The sequence below is a fragment of the Heteronotia binoei genome, chromosome 8 (assembly GCF_032191835.1).
Source record: "Heteronotia binoei isolate CCM8104 ecotype False Entrance Well chromosome 8, APGP_CSIRO_Hbin_v1, whole genome shotgun sequence".
Taxonomy (NCBI): Eukaryota; Metazoa; Chordata; class Lepidosauria; order Squamata; family Gekkonidae; genus Heteronotia; species Heteronotia binoei.
In genome coordinates, this window is record NC_083230.1 from 115,027,846 (window position 1) to 115,051,306 (window position 23,461).

General features: G+C 51.0%; 1 protein-coding gene across 1 annotated transcript in view; it reads left to right on the forward strand.

Annotated features, from left to right (window-relative positions):
- USP6NL (USP6 N-terminal like) overlaps positions 1-23,461 on the forward strand; it is a 267,261-nt gene that overhangs the window by 19,673 nt on the left and 224,127 nt on the right. The window contains exon 2 of the mRNA XM_060245943.1: positions 3,865-3,951. Within this exon, the coding sequence (XP_060101926.1) occupies positions 3,948-3,951 (4 nt within the window). The 5' untranslated portion in view covers positions 3,865-3,947. The remainder of the gene's footprint in view (positions 1-3,864; positions 3,952-23,461) is intronic.

Below are 23,461 nucleotides of genomic sequence, written 5' to 3' on the forward strand. Positions count from 1 at the left end.
CATACGTGCAGGCAACACTGCCTGGCCCCGAGCACAAACATTGCAACAGGTATCAATTACCTTCCTGCCCGAGTGTCAAACACAAATGTCACAGGGATCCTTTCACTGCTAACAGATGAGCTGAACGCTGCGAGTCTGGCTAGGAGGAGGCTGGCTTATTGAAAAATGAACCCGGAAACTAGCTGCCTTTGAACCACTTTAGACAATGGGAAGGGGTAACCTAATGGGAGCCATATGTGACTCTTTCACACACATCATGTAGCTCTTGAAGTCTCTCACCACCCTGTTGGCCAGCTTGGAGGGGCCGTAGTTGTTGGGGGCAAGCTCAAGGCAGAATAGCAGAGCATCTCCCAGGGGTCACCTGCTATCACTGGAGGCGTCCCCAAAGCCCGCTGCCTTTGGTGTCGTGGTTAAGAGCATGGACTCTTATCTGGGAGAACCGGTTTGATTCCCCGCTCCTCCACTTGGAGCTGCTGAAATGGCCTTGGGTCAGCCATGGCTCTCGCAGGAGTTGTCCTTGAAAGGGACAACTCCTCTCCAGCCCCACCCACCTCACAGGGTGTCCGTTGTGGGGGAGGAAGGTAAAGGAGATTGTAAGCTGCTCTGAGACGCTTGAGTTTCAGAGTGGGGTATAAATCCAATATCATCTTGTTTAAAATCAAAGTCCAATGGCATCTTAAAAGACTAACATTTATTTCAACTTGAGTTTTCTTGAGTCACTTCTTTGGAGGGAAAATTGGGGAATTCTTTTTAGGGGGGATTATGCGAATTATCCTCTCATGGATTGCTGCCTTGACGTGGCGAGAGGGCTTGGGCGGTTCAGTGAGGCTGTGGGCTATGCCATGCAGGGCCACCCAAGATGGACAGGTCACAGCTGAGATCCCAGACAAAATGCGATCCACTGGAGAAGGAAATGGCAACCCACTCCAGTATCCTTGCCAAGAAAACCTCATGGACTGTAACAAAAGGCTAAAAGATATGGCGCTGGAAGGTGAGCCCCTATGGTTAGAAGGTGCCCAGTATGCTACTGGGGAAGAGCGGAGGGCAAGTCCAGGTAACCGCAGAAAGAGTGAAGCTGCTGGGCCAAAGCCGAAAGGACGCTCAGCTGTGGATGTGTCTGATGGTGAAAGAACAGTCCGATGCTGCAAAGAACAATACTGCATTGGAACGTGGAATGTAAGATCTATGAATCAAGGTAAGCTGGATGTAGTCAAACAAGAGATGGCAAGACTGAACATTGACATCTTGGGAATCAGCGAACTAAAATGGATGGGAATGGGTGAATTTAACTCAGAGGATCACTACATCTATTATTGTGGGCAAGAGTCTCGTAGAAGGTGGTGTTATAGTTAACAAGAGAGTGAAGAAGGCAGTAATGGGATATAATCTCAAAATGACAGAATGATCTTGGTCCGTATCCAAGGCAAACCATTCAATATCACAGTAATCTCAAGTCTGTGCCCCAACCACTGATGCAGAAGAGGCTGTAGTGGACCAGTTCTATGAAGATCTACAATACCTTCTAGAATTAACACACAGAAAAAGATGCCCTCCTCATCGTAGGTGACTGGAATGCCAAAGTGGGAAGTCAAAAGGTAACCGGAACAACTGGCAAGTTTGGCCTTGGAGAACAAAATGAAGCCAGGCAAAGGCTAATAGAGTTTTGTCAAGAGAACAAGCTGGTCATAGCGAACACCCTCTTCCAACAACCTAAAAGGTGATTCTACACATGGACATCACCTGATGGGCAACACAGAAATCAGATTGATTATATACTCTGCAGTCAAAGATAGAGAAGCTCCTTACAGTCAGCAAAAACGAGACCTGGAGCTGACTGTGGCTCAGATCATGAGCTACTCATTGCAAAATCCAGGCTTAAACTGAAAAAAACTGGGGAAGCCAGGCCATTCAGGTTTGACCTTGATCACATCCCTTATGAATATACAGTGGAGGTGAAGAATAGATTTAAGGGACTAGAGTTGATAGAGAGTGCCTGAAGAACTATGGACGGAGGTCTTCAGGTAGCCAGCTTGAGGTTGACTCAGCCTTCCATCCTTCCGAGGTCGGTAAAATGAGTACCCAGGTTGCTGGGGGGGGGGGAGTGTAGATGACTGGGGAAGGCAATGGCAAACTACCCCGTAAAAAGTCTGCCGTGAAAACGTGAAAGCAACGTCACCCCAGAGTCGGAAACGACTGGTGCTTGCACAGGGGACCTTTCCTTTCCACCAAATTTGCAGCATAGCATCCAGTGCCTCTCCCCAAAGTATCCCCTCCCCCAAGTTTCAAAAAGATTGGACCGGGGGGTCCAGTTCTGTGAGCCCCAAAAGAGGGTATAAAATAATCCTTCATTATTTCCAGTGGAGGGAAGGTGTTTAAAAGGTGTGTGGTCCCTTTAAATGTGATGGCTAGAACTCCCTTTAGAGTTCAATCCTGCTTGCCACACCCTTGCTCCTGGCTCCACCCCTAAAGTCTCCTGGCTCCACCCCCAAAGTCCCCAGATATTTCTTGAATTGGATTTGGCAATCCTAGATTAAACCCAGGAGAGAGGATTTTGAGAAAATCCCTTAGTCGCGGGATGATTTAAGAACTGATGCTCCTGAAGTTGTTTGTGTGGGTATGTGTGGGGGAAAGAAATGAAAATACGTTAAGCAGTTTCCTTTATTTGTGAATAAATTAGTTGGGTGCCAGCTCGAGGCCCCCCTTTCTTCTCACTCAGGGGTTTGCCTAGAATTATGCCTGCGCGTCATCTGTTTTGAGAACGAAAGGCTTCATTTTCTGAAAAGAAAAAGAAGCATGTAATATCTCCGGAAGAGGGGAAGGTCGGTTTTCCTATTGGGGCTGTGGCCGTGGAGTAATGGGGGAGAGCTATGGAAGACTCAAGCTGAGATTGTTGACTCAGTCAAGGAAGCCACGAGCAAGGCTGTTAGCGATAGGTTGCTTTGGAAGACATTAGTTTATCCTTGGAAGCAGGGTGTTCTTTTTTAAAGCCGGAACTCATTTACATATTAGGCCACACACCCCTGATGTGGCCAATCCTCCAAGAGCTGACAGGGCTCTTGTTACAGGGCCTACTGTAAACTCTTGGAGGATTGGCTACATCGGGGGGGGGGGGGGTGCGGTCTAATATGCAAAGGAGTTCCTGCTACAAAAAAAGCACCCCGGTTGGAAGTGAATTGGAATCATAGAGTTGGAAGGTGTCATCTAGGTCAACTAGGTCATGGTTTTATCTAAATGAACTATGTATCAATTGTACTGATGTTTTATATTGCAAACTGTAATTTATATGTTGTGAGCCGCCCTGAGCCCGCTTCGGCAGGGAGGGCGGGATATAAATATTATTATTATTATTATTACCACCCCCTGCACGAGGCAGGAAGTCCACAACCACCTCCCTCCCAACACCCCAAGTGATCCCCTCTGCATGCCCAGAAGACGGCAAAAAACCCTTTCCGGGATCCCTGGCTAAACTAGCCTGGGAAAAAATTGCTTCCTGACCCCGAAGTTGTGATCGGCATTTCTTTGGGCATGTACGAAAGGGACTCGACGGTGCTTAACGTGCAACGTATTTGTACTTAGATTTGTGTTTACCGCGGATGCGTCACCCCACCCCCTGGAACGCTGCGAGGAAAATAATGTTGTGTGCAGCATATCAGCACCAACGAATACATTTTATCCCTCATGGGAGTCATTCCTGCTTACGGACTAGTTTTTCTTTCCCCTAGTAAGCCTTCGGGGGGGGGGGGGGAGCTGTTGCAAGCATTAGATTTGTCATTTAAGGTGCTGCGTTTAATGACGTGGATATATTCTGAAACTAATATTGCCTTTTGGGTTTTTTTTTCCCTCTTTCTTTCTCCCTTTGGCTAGGACATGTATACCTCTGAGAAATCTTGGACAAGATACCTTAGCGTTAAGCCTGCCTGGGACTATAAGAACAGAGGATACCAGTCATGAGTGAGTACATTGTCTTTTAAAGGATCGCAAGACCTGGAGTGCAAAGCAAAATTGGCATATTAGGTTTCTAGTTCTAGCAAACCTTTCTTGTAGTTCTGCAGAAGTTTTCACTGTCGCAGTGACCTCTGAATGAAACGGGGGGTGTCTCAATCATGCCCTGCTGTCTTTTCCCTCTCTGTCGGCCCCCGTCCCCTTTGCTTGTTCAAATAGAAATGCGCTCCACCTGGAATTTCCCCTGCTCAAGCCCCACGGAGCTGAATGGGAGCTGTTCAGGGGAGTGTAATGATCCTGTTCTCGTGACCGCAGAGGTAAATAAAAGTGTGGGATTACAAGCGTTCCTTGGGCCCTGCATCGAGTGATTTCCCCACCCCGGGCTAGGACGTTTATCCAGGTTTGTCGCACAGTAGCGGCCTAGGAGGGGATGTACTAAAACGAATGACAAGATGGTCCATAGGAAACAATAGCAGAGCCTGGATGTTCCATAGGATATAATGGGAGAGAAGATTGTCCATTGACTTGCATGGGCTGCATTGAAATTCGTTGAAGCACAGAAACGGCTGCAACAAAAACCTGGAATGGATTCTTTCAGGAAAGCCAAAAGATACTACAAGTGTCCAGGAATGGGATTGCCAGAGGGAGGGTGGGTCGCCACACTCTGGGACTGCGTTGCCAGGGGAATGACAGGGGAAAAGGTAGTTTGCCAACCTCCAGGACCGGATTGACAGGAGAAAATGGCAATGCAGTCCCAGAGTGTGTTGACCCACCCTCCCCCGGCAATCCATTTTCAAGACACTTGTAGTATCTTTTGGCTTTCCTGAAAGAATCCATTCCAGGTTTTTGTTGCAGGCTTCAATGTATTTCAATGAAGCCCATGCAAGTCAATGGACAGTCTTCTCTCCCATTATATCCTATGGACCATCCAGGCTCTGCTATTGTTTCCTATGGACCATCTTGTCATTCGTTTTAGTACATCGTCCTGGGAGGGCCTTCTACTGGCTGTCGCCACTCTGGTAGGGGTCTGCATGGGAGGAGTTCCCAGAGCACCCAGCCACCCTTGTCTTCCTTATTAGTAAATGCCTCTTAACTGTGACCAAGGAGACGTGAGGACACAGGCAGTATAACAACAAAAAGAAGCTTTTTATTAGTGGTGTAAAAAAGAAAATGGGTGATGAACATTTAGTGCAATAGTGAAAACAGTAACGGTGAGTGCAAATAAATAGAAGTCCTGATGCAACTAAGTAGACGTTCCCTGCTACTAATACCAAAACTCACTGCCATGGGTCTCTCTTGCTGCCTTCTCTCCTGCAGCCTTTTACAGAGAGAGAGCCCACCCTGTCTGGCTTTGGCCTTTTAGCTCGCCTCCCGGGTCCCACCCCTCTCTGGGTCAGTTTTCCCTCCAAAACCTTGCCACCCAATCAGAGGTGGGAAATGCAGGCTCTCTGGGAAATGCTATCCTGGGAAATGCAGGCTCTCTGTAGCTACTCCTAGGCAGGCCTCTGGAGCCTGTAAGCCTCGCTAGGCCCAGGATCATGACAGGGTCTGAACAAAATGCTGCTTTCTTGTTTCAAAGATGTTTTGAAGGCGTCTTTTGTCCATTGGGGGAGTCTAATTGTTAGCAAGGTGGAATTTCTTTGTAGGGTATCTATTTTGCTGCCCCTGCCCCCTTAACAGGTGTCATTATTGTGCTCGGGTATTTTGTCTCTGTCATTCAAGCATCTTTGCCTCTGGATAGGAAAACGCTCCAATGGCCTTTCTGATGCATCCGTTAGTGACAGGGAAGGAGGCACCGCTGATCGGATGCCTGCTTTGCAGCTCGGGAATGATGGAAGCCCGGAGTCCTGTGTGAGAGTAGAACGTGCTGCAGTTCTATTTCTCACTAGCATCATTGCAGGGAGGAACGATGCCGGCGTGGGGAGAAATTGCGGCACGAACTCTTCTCGTGGGACTCGGACTTCCTGTGCTGACTAAGGAACTGTCATCAAGGGCTGCCGGTGCTCGTAGCGAGTTTGGCGTAAACTCGGCTTAGCCGGTAAGAAGCGGGCTGTGTATGTTGTCATTTCTTGCCATCCCTGGGAAGCTTTTCATGGGAAGAAAATTGCGGCACGAACTCTTCTCGTGGGACTGGGACTTCCTGTGCTGACTAAGGGAATGTCAACAAGGGCTGCCGGTGCTCGTAGTGAGTTTGGCGTAAGCTCGGCTTAGCCGGTACGAAGCGGGCTGTGTATGTTGTCATTCCTTGCCATCCCTGGGAAGCTTTTCATGGGAAGAAAATTGCGGCACGAACTCTTCTCGTGGGACTGGGACTTCCTGTGCTGACTAAGGGAATGTCAACAAGGGCTGCCGGTGCTCGTAGTGAGTTTGGCGTAAACTCGGCTTAGCCGGTACGAAGCGGGCTGTGTATGTTCCTTGCCATCCCTGGGAAATTTTTCCTTCTCTGCTCTTATGATTCCGGTTGGCAGCCATTCCATTATCTCTGTTGTCTCAGAGGAACAGACGGTTGTCTGTATTGCCTTGTCCCCTTTTCTGCACAACGCTGGCTTCATTCTCTCTTGCTGTGAGTGTGTGATTCCTGGAAGGCGAATGTTCCTCCATAAGGAAAATGCAGGATCCAGTCTGAGAGGGAGAAGAGCTAGATCAGGGGTGTCGAATTCATTTGTTATGAGGGCTAGATCTGACAGAAATGAGACCTTGTCGGGCCAGGCCATGTCGGGTTGGGCCATGTGTGTACCTATTTATGATTAGCAGAGATAGAAACTTTATAAAGGACACAGACAAACACAAGTAAAAATTACAATAAAACATGCTTAAAACATTAGCACTCTTTGGTCTTAAAGGCGCTTTCTTTGTATCTCTTCCATGGGATCCAGGGAACTGGATATAGGAAGCTCTGGCTCTTTCCTTCCTTCTCCAGGGGATTAGGAGGGGGAGGAGCCTCAGCCAATAGAAGGAAGAAGGGCTTGGCTCAGTACCTCTGCTGTGTAGTTGAGAGAGCCTTGGCAAAGCAAGCTGTCCCTCCTCCCCTTCCAACCAAGGGAGAAGCCTCAGTTAATGGAGAAAATAGAGGTTTTGCTCTGTAGCTCCTGTGTGATTGAGCAAGCCTGGTGAAGCAAGCTGTGATGCAGAAGGAAGCAAGAGAGAGGGAGAAGGAAGCAGATGACAGCCAGTTGCTCGGGGGCCTGATTTGGCCCCCGGGCCGCATGTTTGAAATCCCTGAGCTAGATTGTCTAATGTCAGAGTGGTTTTTGACTCACTTGTTTTAGAATCAGAGTTTAGAAACTCGGTTTTCGACTCACTTGCTTTAGAATCAGGGGCATGACCGCCCCGTGGAAAAGAGCTGAAGTTTACAGCAACTGTGGCTTATTTCCTGGTTTGCTACATTCACAGGTAGGACAAAGCGGCAAGGCAGGATTCTCGCCATTGGTATAAACCACGGAAAGGAGTTCACAGGAAATGGTGGAATAGGTCGGGTTCCCAGATCCGGGTTCTTTTAAAGAGCCTGCCTTAGATGTGAACTACATCTGGAGATTTGAATGTATGATGGAAATCACGATGGAAAGGATTGGTGTGCTGCCGTTATAAACGTAATGCTCAATACTATTGTATTTTGCTGTTTTAAACATTTTAAAACCTTTGGTTTTAATGTACTCAGATTTGCCACTGGCCTTGTTACTGCCCATAGCCTGCTTTGGCAGGGAGGGTGGGATATAAAGAGAACTAACTAGCTAAATACCTGGAGATTTTGGGAGTGGAACCTGAGAAAGGTCAGATTTGGGGAGAGGAGGGACTTTGGGAGGGGGGATATAATGCCACAGAGTCCACCTTCCAAGGCAGCCATTTTCTCCAGGTGAACTGATTTCTCCTACCTGTCAGGTCTGTGACTATCTTCAATAATAACAACTCTCCATTTAGAGTCATATAATCATAGAGTTGGAAGGGACCTCTAGGATAATCTAGTCCAACCCCCTGCACAATGCAGGAAACTCACAAACACCTCCCCCTAAATTCACAGGGTCTTCACTGCTGTCAGATGGCCATCTAGCTTCTGTTTAAAAACAGAAGAGGATGGTGCGGAATTGTTTTCTGTGGCCCTGGAAGGTAGAACCAGTGGGTTGAAATTATATCAGAAGAGTTTCCGGCTCAACATTAGGAAGAAATTCCTGACTGTGAGAGTGGTTCCTCAGTGGAACAGGCTTCCTCGGGAGGTGGTGGGCTCTCCTTCCTTGGAGGTTTTTCAACAGAGGCTAGATGGCCCTCTGACAGCAATGAAGATCCTGTGAATTTAGGGGGAAGTGTTTGTGAGTTTCCTGCATTGTGCAGGGGGTTGGACTAGATGACCTTAGAGATCCCTTCCAACTCTGATTCTAAGTAGGCAATGGAATATTTTCTGGAATAACTTTATTATAAAACAGCCTGGAAGTTGACAACTCTTGGAATAGGTGTGGCACCACTTGTTCTTGAGTCTGGGAGAAAATACTCATGGGAGGTTTGCTTTCTGCTGGGGAGCGAAACATCACCTCCACTAACGCAACATGCTCTGTGACCTTTCTGCTAAAACAATGCGTTGAGATTTGCACAAGGATTCGGTAGGCATAGCCGCTCGGTGGAAAGGTCAGCTGCTTAATATATTGTTATCACTGTTTTTGCAGAGAGAGAGAGAAGCACGGCCTCCGACTGATCGCCTGACGGGTTTTCTTTGTGTAGTAATTATAGAGCACTTGGGAAAATGTAATAAGTTGGACTGTAACTGCAAGCGTTAACGGCAAACATTCAGGAGAGAGACGAACCACACAGCTGCAGGGATGTAGCCGGCTTCGGCCTTGTGATTGTTCACACATGCCCAGGGCTTTTTTTTGTAGCAGGAACTCCTTTGCATCTTAGGCCAAACCTTCCTGATGCAGCCAATCCTCCTGGAGCTTCCAGTAGGCCCTGCACGAAGAGCCCTCTAAGCTCTTGGAGGATTGGCTACATCAGGGGTGCATGGCCTAATATGCAAAGGAGTTCCTGCTACAGAAAAAGCACTACAAATGCCTTTTCAAAGACGGCGGTAAAGAAATAAGGGAATAAACATGGCAGAAACCAACGTTATCATCTTTGAGCACAGAAATGCTTGGCTGTGGCATTCCATCATTGTTGATTTAGGTCTTGCTTTGTAGGAGGAAGCTAAGACCCCTTGATTCCCAGACTCCTGGAGCAGGTGTCCTGCTTTACTGTTTGCAGTTTAGTATGTGGTTGATTGCCTTCCCTCTGGTTACCTTACGTATGTAGGCACTGCCAAGTCATAGCGGACTTTCTGCAACCCCAGCAAGGGGCTTTCAAGGCAGGTGAGAAGCAGAGGGGGTTCCCTTCCTGTGCAGAGCCTTCCTTTGTGGTCTCTCATCCGAGCCTTATGGTGACCCCAGGAAGGGGCTTTCAAGGCAAGTGAGAAGCAGAGGGGGTCTGCCGTGGCCTTCCTCTGCAGAGCCTTCCTTGGTGGTCTCTCATCCAAGCCTTATGGAGACTCCAGAAAGGGATTTTCAAGCCAAGTGAGGTGGTTTGCCATGGCCCTCCTCTGCAAAACCTTCCTTGGAGGTCTCCCTTCCAAGTTCTGACCCTGCTTAGCTTCCAGCTTATGGTGACCCCAGCAAGGGGCTTTAAAGGCAAGTGGAAGCAGAGGTGGTTTACCATGGCCTTCCTCTGCAGAGCTTTCTTTGATGGTCTCCCATATAAGTCTTATGGTGACACCAGCAAGGGGCTTTCTCAGCCCCTTTTCCATCTAGTCCAGCATCCTGAGAACATAAGAAGAGCCCTGCTGGATCAGACCAGTGGTCCATCTAGTCCAGCATCCCGAGAACATCAGAAGAGCCCTGCTGGATCAGACCAGTGCTCCATCTAGTCCAGCATCCTGAGAACATCAGAAGAGCCCTGCTGGATCAGACCAGTGGTCCATCTAGTCCAGCATCCCGAGAACATAAGAAGAGCCCTGCTGGATCAGACCAGTGGTCCATCTAGTCCAGCATCCCGAGAACATCAGAAGAGCCCTGCTGGATCAGACCAATGGTCCATCTAGTCCAGCATCCCGAGAACATCAGAAGAGCCCTGCTGGATCAGACCAGTGGTCCATCTAGTCCAGCATCCCGAGAACATCAGAAGAGCCCTGCTGGATCAGACCAGTGGTCCATCTAGTCCAGCATCCCGAGAACATCAGAAGAGCCCTGCTGGATCAGACCAGTGCTCCATCTAGTCCAGCATCCTGAGAACATCAGAAGAGCCCTGCTGGATCAGACCAGTGGTCCATCTAGTCCAGCATCCTGAGAACATAAGAAGAGCCCTGCTGGATCAGACCAGTGGTCCATCTAGTCCAGCATCCCGAGAACATCAGAAGAGCCCTGCTGGATCAGACCAGTGGTCCATCTAGTCCAGCATCCCGAGAACATCAGAAGAGCCCTGCTGGATCAGACCAGTGGTCCATCTAGTCCAGCATCCCGAGAACATCAGAAGAGCCCTGCTGGATCAGACCAGTGCTCCATCTAGTCCAGCATCCTGAGAACATAAGAAGAGCCCTGCTGGATCAGACCAGTGGTCCATCTAGTCCAGCATCCTGAGAACATAAGAAGAGCCCTGCTGGATCAGACCAGTGTCCATCTATCCCTTGCATCCTGGCTGGCACAGTAGCCAACCAGTTCCTCTGGATGGCCAAAACAGAGCATAGGGACGACCAAGGCCTTCCCCTGATGTTGCCCCCATGGCTCTGAGATTCAGAGCTTTAGTGTCTCTGAATATGGAAGTTCCCCTCAGTCACTGCAGCTAGTGGCCACACTAATAAACCTATCTTTCTCTTTTGACAATACTTCTTTTCTATATGTCTTCTGACAATACTTCTATACAGCTTCATGAGGAGATTGGATAAGCATATGGAGCAGAGGTCCATCAGTGGCTATTAGCCACAGCCTATTGTTGGAACTCTCTGTCTGGGGCAGTGATGCTCTGTATTCTTGGTGTTTGGGGTGGGGCACAGTGGGTGGGCTTCTAGTTTCCTGGTCCCACTGATGGACCTCCTGAGGGCACTTGGGGCTTTTTGGCCACTGTGTGACACAGAGTATTGGACTGGATGGGCCACTGGCCTGATCCAACATGGCTTCTCTTATGTTCTTAAGTTCTTATGTTCTTATTTGGTTGTATTATAACTTGTCTGGATCCTCCTTTTTTGGTTCCTGGGATGTTGATTGTCTCTGTAGTAAGCTGGGAAAATATTTTTAGGGGGAACAGGCAGGGAATGAACTGTACTTGATTCAGTCCTGAACTTTTCCCTCTCCTCTGCTGAATAATTCATGGCCACGCAGTTATTTCTAGTCTTCAAATACTTATCTCTTGTGTTTGTTTTAGAAGGACACATGAGACATCTTGGAGCTATTTTTGGCCGGGCAGACATTGATCTTTAGGATTTTTTTTTTTTGGTAGCTTCTTAGTGTTTCTTAAGTTGGTGTCCTTGCTAATTGGACACAACCGCTTTGATCCAAGGAGCAGATGGAATTTAAGGAGGGAAGCGGGTCCCACTTTCGCTAGGCGTTCCCGCCAGACTGTGTGGCTGGCTGCGGGATGTGTTTTTTAAAATTTTGTTCCGCTGTGCCCAGGCAATCCAAACTCCTGTCTGTGTCCTGTTTTGGTTTTTTTTTTGCAAATAATAATTTTCAAGCCTTACCGTGTTGGGAAGCCGCTCGTTAGCGGTGTATCTGTGCAGTTTCATGTACTGACTAGACACAAACCTTTATAAATGCCGTGTTTTAAAAGGCGTATGATTTTTTTAAACACTTTTTTTTCTTCACGGTCAGTAGGTTATCATCTGTGGCTTTCTCCCCTTGCCTTCATGTTTTCGACCACTGTAGTGTTCTGTCTGGGCTGAGAGTGCTGGGATAAGAAAGGCCTGCGTTCAAGTCATCACGGAGTCTTGATGGTCACTGGCTGAACTTCTGCTGAGACATTGTTTATTTTATTTGCTTCCTGTATATCGGGGGTCCCTCACATGTATTGCTGCCTTAACGTGGTGAGAGCAGTATAATAAAAAGCAGAGACATCACCCTGCCAACAAAAGTCCGTATAGTCAAGGTGATGATATTCCCAGGGGTAATGTATGGCTGTGAGAGTTGGACCATAAGGAAGGCCGAGCGCAGAAGAATAGATGCCTTCGAGCTGTGGTGCTGGAGAAGACTCTTGAGAGTCCCTTGGACTGCAAGAAGATCAAATCAGTCAGTCCTAAGGGAAATCAACCCAGACTGTTCCCTGGAAGGTCAGATGCTGAAGCTGAAGCTCCAGTACTTTGGCCACCAAATGAGAAAGGAGCACTCCCTGGAGAAGACCCTAATGCTGGGAAAGACAGAAGGCAAAAGAAGAAGGGGATGGCAAAAGATGAGATGGCTGGACAGCGTTACTGATGTAACTAACAAAAGTTTGAGCAGACTTTGGAGGATTGTGGAAGAGTTGTACTTGACTTTGCGACTGAACAACAACAAAAATATCTGGAGTGGGCAAACTGTGGCTCAGGAGCCACATGTGGCAATGTTGCATGTATTGTGTGGCTCTTGAAGCTGGCTTGGAGAAGGCATTTCTCTCTTTAAATCACTTCTCCAAGCCAAGCCAGCCAGCAGCTTGGAGGATGCATTTCAAGGTAAAAGCTGCTTTCCTTCGACCTCTCCCTCCCTTCCTCCATCTATTTGCCTGCCTGCCTTCTGGCTCTCAAATATTTGACATTCATGTCTTGCGGCTCTCAAACATCTGATGTTTATTCTGTGTGGGTCTTACGTTAAGCAAGTTTGGCCATCCCTGCTGTATATCGAGCCTTTCTTCCCAATGGGGGCACAAAGTGGGTTACATCCTCCGCCTCCCCTCCATTTTATCCTTAACAACAACCTTGTGAGGTAGGTCAGTCAGTCAGTTTATTTACAGTTACAAACCAAGTAAAAAACCCCAAGAATTTAAAAGCTTCAGCACAGAAGATAAAATTTATACTCTAATAAGTATTAGGATGGACAATTGTCTTAATATGTTCAGTATAAGAGATTACGGTACATCAAGACACAAGTTAAAACAGAAAAACTTAAAACTCAGAAGCAGTAGAATGAGTCTTTCGGATATTTTAGCAGGCAGCACAGAACTTGGCAACAGCTTCAGAAATGAACTCGTTTTCATCTGAAAGCATGAGATTAAGAAGAAGAAGAATTGCAGATTTATACCCCGCCCTTCTCCCTGAATCAGAGACTCAGAGCAGTTTACAATCTCCCACGTCTTCTCCCCCCACAACAGACACCCTGCGAGGTGGGTGGGGCTGAGAGGGCTCTCACGGCAGCTGCCCTTTCAAGGACAACTCCTGTGATAGCTATGGCTAACCCAAGGCTATTTCAGCAGGTGCAAGTGGAGGAGTGAGGAATCAAACCCGGTTCTCCCAGATAAGAGTCCACACACTTAACCACTACACCAAACTGGCTCTCATTCTGATTCCAGCAGCCCAGAATTTGCCCTCAATATAGGCTCTATATATTTCACACGGGCCTAGGTTAATCTGGGGTAGGTTAATCTGAGTGAGTGTGACTACCCCATGGTCACGATTGCGGAGGGGGGGGGGATGTTATTGGTTTAGCCCAGCCTTGAGTTGCTATAGAGCAGGGGTGGCCAAACTTGCTTTTAATGTAAGAGCCACACAGAACAAACATCAGATGTTTGAGAGCTGCAAGACATGAATGTCAGATGTTTGAGAGCAGGAAGGCAGGCAGGCAGGCAAGAAGAGAGGGGTAGGGAGGGGGAGAAGGAAGAAAGCCACTTTTAACTTTAAATGCATTTTCCAAGCTGGAGAAGCTGGTGGGGGCTTTGAGAGGAAGAAGAGATGGGATTTTTATACCCCACCCTTCGCTAGCCAAAGGAGTGTCAGAGCGGCTCACAATCTCCTTTCCCTTCCACTCCCCACAATAGACCCCCTGCGAGGTAGGTGGGGGCTGAGAGAGCTCTGACAGAAACTGCTCTTGAGCAGAACAGCCTTGAGAGAACTTGTGGCTGACCCAAGGTCACATCAGCAGGTGTATGTGGAGGAGGGATGGGGATCAAACCCGGTTCTCCCAGATAAGAGTCCACGCACTTAACCACACAATATGTGTGAAAGAGCCACATGTGGCTCTTGAAGCACAGTTTGGCCACCCCTGGGCTAGAGTAATGGCAATAATGATCTGACCTTCTTGGCCCAAGCTAGCCCCATCTCATCAGATCTCAGAAGCTAAGCAGGGTTGGTCGTGGTTAATACTTGGATGGGAGAACACCAGAGGAAGTCCAGGGCTGCTGTAGTGGTTAAGCGTGCGGACTCTTACCTGGGAGAACCGGGTTTGATTCCCCACTCCTCCACTTGCAGCTGCTGGAACAGCCTTGGGTCAGCCATAACTATTGCAGGAATTGTCCTTGAAAGGGCAGCTTCTGGGAGAGCTCTCTCAGCCCCACCTACCTCACAGGGTGTCTGTTGTGGGGGGAAAAGATAAGAGATTGTGAGCCTCTCTGATTCAGAGAGAAGGGCGGGGTATAAATCTGCAGTCTTCTCCTTCTCCTTCTTCTGTGCAGAGGCAGGCAATGGCAAACCACAAACGAACTTCTCTTGCCTTGAAAACCCGAGAGGACTCACCGTAAGTCAATTGCAGCTTGAAAGCACTTTCCACCACCACTAGTGACCGTCACATCCTGGTGTAAAAGCACAAGCACCAGCCTCGCATCCTGTATCCCAGCCACAAATTTTGCTTTTTTTGCTGTGGCTTAGCTAAAAACCATAACTCTTTGCCGGTTCCCCCAGTCTCCTTCCTCTTCTTAGCGCGCGCCGTTGACAGCGGTGTCTGAATGAACCGTTGGAAGAGAAGAGCTCCCGTTGCCCGTTAAGAGCTTGACATAAAGTGTATTTAAACGGAAGGCTTTCTGACAATATGTCTCTTAATGCATCAAGAGTTTTTATTGGATAAAGTAAAACGCACCGCTTTAACTAGCCGGAAATTTATTGCGGCTGTCGGTTTGCGGCGCGCTTCTAATGAATCCGCGTTCTTTCTGGCGGCTAAGTGAAATCCGCCATCCACCATGTTGCGGCCGCATATCGTTATATCGGCGATTAAGTATCCCTGCAGATAGGCTGCGTGCGGTTGAGTTTTTGATCTCGCTAACCAACTGTGACAGATGGAATTGTGCGGTTACCTTCATGTTTCTGGGTGATGGGAAGGCGGGTAATTGTCTCATTCATGCCCTCTCCCCGCACAGCCCGATGAAAACCGTAAGAACGCTGATGAAGAAGGGCAGCGGCAAACCCCTTTTCTCCAGCTGTCTCTCTGAATTGGATTGAGGCGAAAAGAATCCCAGATTTCCAGTGATTCATTTACTGCTGGCGGAACTGCTCTGCTTTTCACTGTCAGCATGAGAGGGTTACTAGTGCGCCTCGCTGTCCTTGAAAACTACCTTGTTGACCGACTTCAGTTCTTTTCCCCTTCTTGCGGTATGTTTTTGTTGCATTGTGCTCTTTAACCCTAGACGCTTCGTTCAGAAGTAACCTTCCCCCGGGCTCGGTGGGGTTTATGACCAAGCGTGCACCGGGTCGCAAGCCTCTTCGGTTGTAATTTTCTTTCCCACCTAATTCCAAGGAAGCGGTTGGTGTTCTGAAGGTGGTGATTGGGCTGGATGAAGGTGAACACGCTGAAACTGAATCCTGATGAGACAGAGGTTCTCTGGGTTGGTAGGAAGGCAGACCTGGGCCTGGAGATCTCTCCTGTCCTGGAGGGGGTTATTAAAAAAAACAACTAAATGTTGTCCACTGTGCAAGCACCAGTCGGAGAGCCGGTCTGGTGTAGTGGTTAAGTGTGCAGACTCTTATCTTGGAGAACCAGTTTGATTGCCCACTCCTCCACTTGCAACTGCTGGAATGGCCTTGGGTCAGCCATAGCTCTGGCAGAGGTTGTCCTTGAAAGGGCAGCTGCTGTGAGAGCCCTCTCCAGCCCCACCCACCTCACAGGGTGTCTGTTGTGAGGGGAGAAGACATAGGAGATTGTAAGCCACTCTGAGTCTCTGATTCAGAGAGAAGGGCGGGGTATAAATCTGCAGTCTTCTTCCTCTTCTTCTTCTTCCTTTTCCTCTGACTCTGGGGTGGTGTCGCATCACGACATTTTCACAGAGACTTTTTACAGGGTAGTTTGCCATTGCTTTCCCCGGTCATCTACACTTCCTTCTCAGCAAGCTGGGCACTCATTTTACTGACCTCTGAAGGATGGAAGGCTGAGTCAACCTTGAGCCAGCTACCTGAACCCAGCTTTTGCTGGATCAAACTCAGGTTGTGGGCAGAGAGTTTGGACTGCAGTACTGCAGCTTTACCACTCTGCCCCATGGGGCTCTGGAGGGGGTTATACTGTAGCTGCCACCACCTCCTGTGGCAGTGAATTCCACGTTTACAAGATTACGCATGGGATAGAGAAGGTAGAGAAAGAAGTATGTTTCTCCCTTTCTCACAATACAAGAACTCATTGGCATTCAATGAAATTGCTGAGCAGTCGGGTTAGAACTGATAAAAGGAAGTACTTCTTCACCCAAATGGTGATTAACAAGTGGAATTCACTGCCACAGGAGGTGGTGGCAGCTGCAAGCATAGACAGCTTTAAGAGGGGAATAGATAAGCATATGGAGCAGAGGTCCATCAGTGGCTATTAGCCACAGCTTATTGTTGGAACTCTCTGTCTGGGGCAGTAATGCTCTGTATTTTTATGCTTGGGGTGCACAGTGGAAGGGCTTCTAGCCTCACTGGTGGACTCTTGATGGCACTTGGGTTTTTTTGGCCACTGTGTGACACAGAGTGTTGGACTAGATGGGCCATTGGTCTGATCCAATATGGCTTTTCTTATGTTCTTAATCACCCTTTGGGTGAAGAAGTTCTTCCTTTTATCCATTCTAACCCAACTGCTCAGCATTTTCATTGAGTTCTTTTATTGTGAGAGAGGGAGAAAAGTGCTTCTTTCTCTATCTTCTCTATCCCATATGTTCTTGCTTGGGAAATGAGATCACAGGAAGAGGCCCTTCTGATTATCCCATCAATCAAAGATGCTTGTTCGGTGCCTGCATGAGAGAGGGCCTTTTCAGTGGCAGCCTCTTGATTCTGAAACAACCTACCCAGGGTGGTGCTCTTGGCCCCCCTCACTTTAGGAGGCAGCTGAAGATGTTTTTGTTTTTAGGGCCTCTTTTGGTTTAGTTGACTAGGAGTCCTGATTTGTGAATTTCTTATGTTCTTATAAGAAGGATTCCTGGAGGATAAAGTCTGTCGGTGGCTACTCGCCACAGTGACTAAAGGGAACTCCACATTCAGAGGCAGTCAGCTTCTGAATTCCAGAGCCAGGAGGTAATGCCAGAAGGCCTCTGTGCCCAGTTGTTGGCCCTCCAGAGGAACTGGCTGGCCACTCTGTGAGACAGAAGGCTGGCTGGGCTAGATGGACCACTGGTCTGATCCAGCAGGGCTCTTCTGATGTTCTTATGAAGGCCTCAGCTTCTGTGCCCTGTTGTTGGCCCTCCAGAGGAACTGGCTGGCTACTCTGTGAGACAGGAGGTGTCACGGCTGGGGCCGGGTCAGGCAAAGTCCAGAGGCAGTCCGAGGTCTGTAGCCAGTAAGCAGGAGGGTCCGAGGCGCCAAATCCGAATCACTGTAGAAGTATCGCAGGTCTGAGGTCCAGAAGCCGAGGTCAGGGAGTCCAGAAGTCCAAAGCCAAAGTCAAGGAGTCAGGAACCAAAGTCAAGCCGGAGTGGATGCTAGAATGTCAGGGAGATGACTAGTTGCTTCCACAAAGCTTCCTCCCAAAGCCCACAGCTATATAGCCCTCTGCTGGCTGTTGCCCGTTTGGGCTAATTGCTGGCTCAGGGAGGCAGCCAGGATCCTGTTACCACTCAAGCATCCTTGCTCTTAGAAGGGCCAGAATCCTCTCAGAACTCAGGGCTCAGGGAGCGTCTTGCTTGTGAGCGTGCCGCCCTCCTCCGATCCCTGAGGTCCTGCCGGAGGCGGTCACGCACACGAGCCACCCGAGAGGGCGAGGCAGGGGGGCTGGGATCTTCTCCAGCAGGAGGCAGGGGCACTGGTGCAGGTGGCAGGGGCACAGTTTCCTCATCAGACTCAACTTCCTCTGAAGGGTCCCCAGCACCCATGACACTATCCCCCCCCCCAGGGCCCCCCTCCGTCGAGGGACCTGGAAGGTCGGGGTGGTCGTTGTGGAACTGGTGCACCAAGTCCGGGGCATGAAGATTGTCCTCGGGCTCCCAAGACCGGTCTTCTGGGCCGTATCCCTCCCAGTCCACCAGGTACTGGAGGCCTCCACGATGGTACCGGGAGTCCAGGATCTGGCGCACCTCATATTCTTCCTCGTCATCCACCAACACTGGTGGTGGCGGCGGTGGGGAAGGAGTCCGAGCTGGGTCAGGGGGTGCAGCCGGAACAAGGAGGGAGCGATGAAACACGGGGTGAATGCGGAGGTGGGGTGGCAACTGGAGCCTGAAGGCGACGGGGTTTATTTGTTCAACGACGGGGTAGGGTCCAATGAACCGTGCATCCAGCTTGTGAGACCGACCAGGCCGGCGCAGGTAGCGAGTTGAGAGCCACACCTGATCCCCCGGCTGCACTGGAGGGCCTTCTTGCCTCTTTCGGTCCGCAGCCCGTTTATATGCCTCCTTGGCTTGCTGTAGCTGCTCTCGGAGCAAGTCTTGGCTGGCACGGAGTTCTTGCAGGTAGGCATCAACGGCGGGGACATTCGTGGGTGGTAGGATCGCTGGGAAGAACCGAGGGTGGTACCCGTAGGTTGCAGCAAATGGGGTCATTTGGGTGGATGAATGGACCGCGTTGTTGTATGCAAACTCCGCTAGGGGCAATAGAGTGGTCCAGTCATCCTGCTGGTAACAGGTGTAACAGCGGAGATATTGCTCTAGCGTGGCATTGGTGCGCTCTGTCTGGCCATCTGTCTGTGGGTGGTAGGCCGAGGACAGGTGCACTCGAGTACCCAGGCTGGAATGGAGGGCTTGCCAGAACCGAGAGGAGAACTGAGGGCCCCGATCGGAGATCAGATGGGCTGGGAGTCCATGCAGACGAAAGATGTGTTGCAGGTAAAGCTGGGCCGTCTCCTGAGCTGTGGGGAGTTTCGGGCACGGAACAAAGTGGGCCATCTTGGTAAATAGGTCGACGACCACCCAGATACAAGTCTGACCCTTGGAGCGTGGAAGTTCCGTGATGAAGTCCATCGAGATGGTATCCCAGGGTCCTGAAGATGTGGGCAAGGGCTGCAGCAACCCTGAGGGTTTGGCTGGGATGTCTTTGGCCCGTCGGCAGACGTCACAGGAGCTGACATAGCGGGCAACATCAGCGCGAACTCGTGGCCACCAGAATTCCCTTGTCAGCAAGTGGGTGGTCTTATGCTGTCCAAAGTGCCCGGCGGGTAACGAGTCATGGGTCAGGCGTAGCACTTCTGCCCGCAAGGGCCCGGGCGGCACATAGAGGCGTTCGCGGTGTAGCAAGAGGCCGCCTCGAGTCGTGAACTCCCCTGTTGGGTCATCTTGGAGAGCCTGGAGGTGTTGCTGGACCCAGGGATCATTGGCCTGGCTAGCCCGAATGTCCTCCACGAGTGCTGGTGAAGTGGAGGTGGCTGCAAATACTGAGGGCGGCAGGATTGGAGCAGCGGGCGCGGTCTCAGTTGAGGCAGGGGCGTATTCCGGTTTCCGGGAGAGCGCGTCTGCTTTCCGGTTCTGGGTATGGGGGATGTAGGAGATCCGGAAGTCGAAGCGAGAGAAGAATAGGGACCACCGGATCTGGCGCTGGTTGAGACGGCGGGTGGTCTGGAGGTGTTCCAAGTTCCGGTGATCGGTGAGCACTTGAACAGGGTGGCGAGCCCCTTCGAGGTAATGTCGCCAAACCTCAAACGCCGCCTTGATCGCGAGCAACTCCCTCTCCCAGATGGTATAGTTCCTCTCTGCAGCAGTGAGCTGCCGCGAGTAATAGGCGCAGGGCTGTAGTGGCTGGGACGGCTCCTCGCGCTGGGACAGCACCGCTCCCAGGGCCACGTTGGAGGCATCAGCTTCCACCGTAAAGGGAAGCTGGGGGTCGGGGTATCTCAGGAGTGGCCCGGTGGCAAAGCGAGTCTTCAGGGTGGAGAAGGCGTTATCGGCCTCTGGGGACCAGTGGAAGGGTTCTTTGGGGCGGAGTAGTTGAGTCAGGGGTGTGGTCAGGGATGCGTAGGCCGGGATGAATTGCCGATAGTAGTTGGCAAAACCGAGGAACCGCTGCAGGTCTTTGCGATTCTGAGGAGCCTGCCAGGTCAGGACCGCTTCTACTTTTTTCGGGTCCATGAGGATCCCCTGCGGTGACACGATGTGCCCAAGGAACTCGACGGAGCGCAGGTCGAAGTCGCACTTCTCCAGCTTAGCGTAGAGACCATGGGCTCGTAGGCGCTGCAGGACCTGGCGGACGTGCTCGGCGTGCTGGGCAGGATTGCGGGAGTAAATTAGAATGTCATCCAGGTATATGATCGCGAAGCGGTCGAGCAGGTCCCGGAATATGTCATTCATGAACCTCTGGAAGACAGCGGGGGCATTGGTCAGTCCGAAGGGCATTACCAGGTGCTCGTACTGCCCGTATCGGGTCCCAAACGCGGTCTTCCATTCGTCTCCGGGCCGTATGCGCACCAAATTGTACGCTCCACGGAGGTCCAGCTTGGTGTAGATTTGGGCCCCCTTTAGGCGATCCAAGAGTTCAGGGATCAGTGGTAGAGGGTACCGGTCGCGGATGGTGATCTTGTTCAGGGCCCGGTAGTCATTGCACAGCCGGAGCTCCCCACTTTTCTTCTTCACGAAGAGCACTGGAGCAGATAGGGGAGAGGTTGAGGGTCGGATGAATCCGCGTTTCAGGTTCTTGTCCAGGAAGTCTCGCAGAGCTGCCAACTCCGGCTCCGACATTGGGTACAGACGCCCCACCGGGAGTGGTGCCCCAGGTACCAAATCAATGGCACAGTCGTAGGGCCGGTGAGGGGGAAGCTGATCAGCTCCTGTCTCTTCGAAGACATCAGCAAAGTCCACATACTTCTGAGGGAGCTGAGGACCACCACTCGGGATGCCAGCTGCTAGAGTGGTGGGAGGAGTCAGATGGGGGCATGGGTCTCGGAAGCGTAGTTCCTGCTGGGCCCAGTCCACGATGGGGTTGTGCAGCTTCAGCCAGGAAAGGCCTAGAATCAGCGGGAAGCGAGGCATGCGGGCGACATCAAACCGCAGCTGTTCTTGGTGCTGCTGGACGTGGAAGGTGATGGGACAGGTCTCCTGGGTGACGGGGCCAGAACGGAGGAGGCGCCCGTCAATAGCCTCCACCAGCGACGGAATCCCTTTTGTCTGCACAGGGATCTGGTGCTGCTTCACAAAGGCGGCATCTATAAAACAGTGGGCCGCTCCCGAGTCCAGCATGGCATACACGAACAGCCAGCGTTCGTCAGGCAGACGGAGTTTGACTGGTAGCAGGAATGGCCCTGGGGTATCAGCCCGCTGTTCGGAGGACCCAGCTAGTCGCCCCAGGCTGGGGGGTCCACTTACGCCTGGGGCTGCCCTTTTGGCGGCGGTGGCAGCGAAGGTCCAGGTATCCGATGCTTAGCAGGGCAGCCAGAGGCATAGTGGCCTGCCGTGCCGCAGTAGAGGCACAGATTCTGCGTGCGGCGTCTGGTCTTTTCCTCTGGGGTCAGGCGGGGTCGAGCAGCTCCAAGCTGCATAGGCTCATCCTTGGTGCTGGTACTAGCTGGGGACGGGCGAGGAGCCAGGTAGCACGGCGCAGGGAGCTGGCGCCCTCTGGTCTTGGCTTGGCGGCGACTTTCCAGGCGGCCATCGATGCGGAGGCAGAGGGTGATAAGTTCTTGGAGCGTGGGTGGCTGCTCCACCCTGGCCAGTTCATCCAGGACCTCCTCTGCCAACCCCTCAGTAAACTGGTCCATCTGGGCAGCCTCATTCCACGCCAAGTCCTGGGTCAGGAGCTTGAATTCAGTGGCATATTGAGCCACCGAGGAGTTGCCTTGTTTCAGTGCCCTGATCTTCCGGTTGGCTGTGGCTGCTTGGACTGGGTTTGAGAAAGCAGCAGACAGATGGGCCTCAAACCCCTGGTAATCAGTCAGTAGGGGAGAGGACGCGACCAGTAAGGGTGTGGCCCATTTGGCCGCCTGCCCCTTTAACAGACTGATGACGAAACACACCTTGGTTTTGTCATTGAGGAAGTCCCGTGCTCTCAGTTCAAAGTACAGCCGACACTGTGCTAGGAAGGCAGGAAATTCTTCCACGGCACCCCCAAATCTGTCAGGTGGGGGAACTGGGCACTTGGCTGGAGCACTGGCCGCAGGTTGTTGCTGCAAGTGCACTACTGCCTGTGTTAGCTGCTGTACCTGGGCTTGGAGCGCAGCCAGTAGTTCTGTGGTTTCACTTGCTTCAGCATCCATCCTGTGGAGTGGGTGTTTGTCGGTGGAAGCAATCTGTCACGGCTGGGGCCGGGTCAGGCAAAGTCCAGAGGCAGTCCGAGGTCTGTAGCCAGTAAGCAGGAGGGTCCGAGGCGCCAAATCCGAATCACTGTAGAAGTATCGCAGGTCTGAGGTCCAGAAGCCGAGGTCAGGGAGTCCAGAAGTCCAAAGCCAAAGTCAAGGAGTCAGGAACCAAAGTCAAGCCGGAGTGGATGCTAGAATGTCAGGGAGATGACTAGTTGCTTCCACAAAGCTTCCTCCCAAAGCCCACAGCTATATAGCCCTCTGCTGGCTGTTGCCCGTTTGGGCTAATTGCTGGCTCAGGGAGGCAGCCAGGATCCTGTTACCACTCAAGCATCCTTGCTCTTAGAAGGGCCAGAATCCTCTCAGAACTCAGGGCTCAGGGAGCGTCTTGCTTGTGAGCGTGCCGCCCTCCTCCGATCCCTGAGGTCCTGCCGGAGGCGGTCACGCACACGAGCCACCCGAGAGGGCGAGGCAGGGGGGCTGGGATCTTCTCCAGCAGGAGGCAGGGGCACTGGTGCAGGTGGCAGGGGCACAGTTTCCTCATCAGACTCAACTTCCTCTGAAGGGTCCCCAGCACCCATGACAGGAGGCTGGGCTAGATGGACCACTGGTCTGATCCAGCAGGGCTCTTCTGATGTTCTTATGAAGGCCTCAGCCTCTGTGCCCAGTTGTTGGCCTTCCAGAGGAACTGGCTGGCCACTATTTGAGACAGGAGGCTGGGCTAGATGGACCACTGTCTGATCCAGCAGGGCTCTTCTGATGTTGTTATGAAGGCCTCAGCCTCTGTGCCCAGTTGTTGGCCCTCCAGAGGAACTAGTTGGCCACTGTGTGAGACAGGAGGCTGGACTAGATGGACCCTTACTGATCTGATCCAGCAGGATTCATCCTGTGTTCTTAGGATGCTGGACTAGATGGACTATTGGTTTGATCCAGCAGGGCTCTTCTTACAGCCAGTTTGGTGTAGTGGTTAAGTGTGCGGACTCTTATCTGGGAGAATCGGGTTTAAT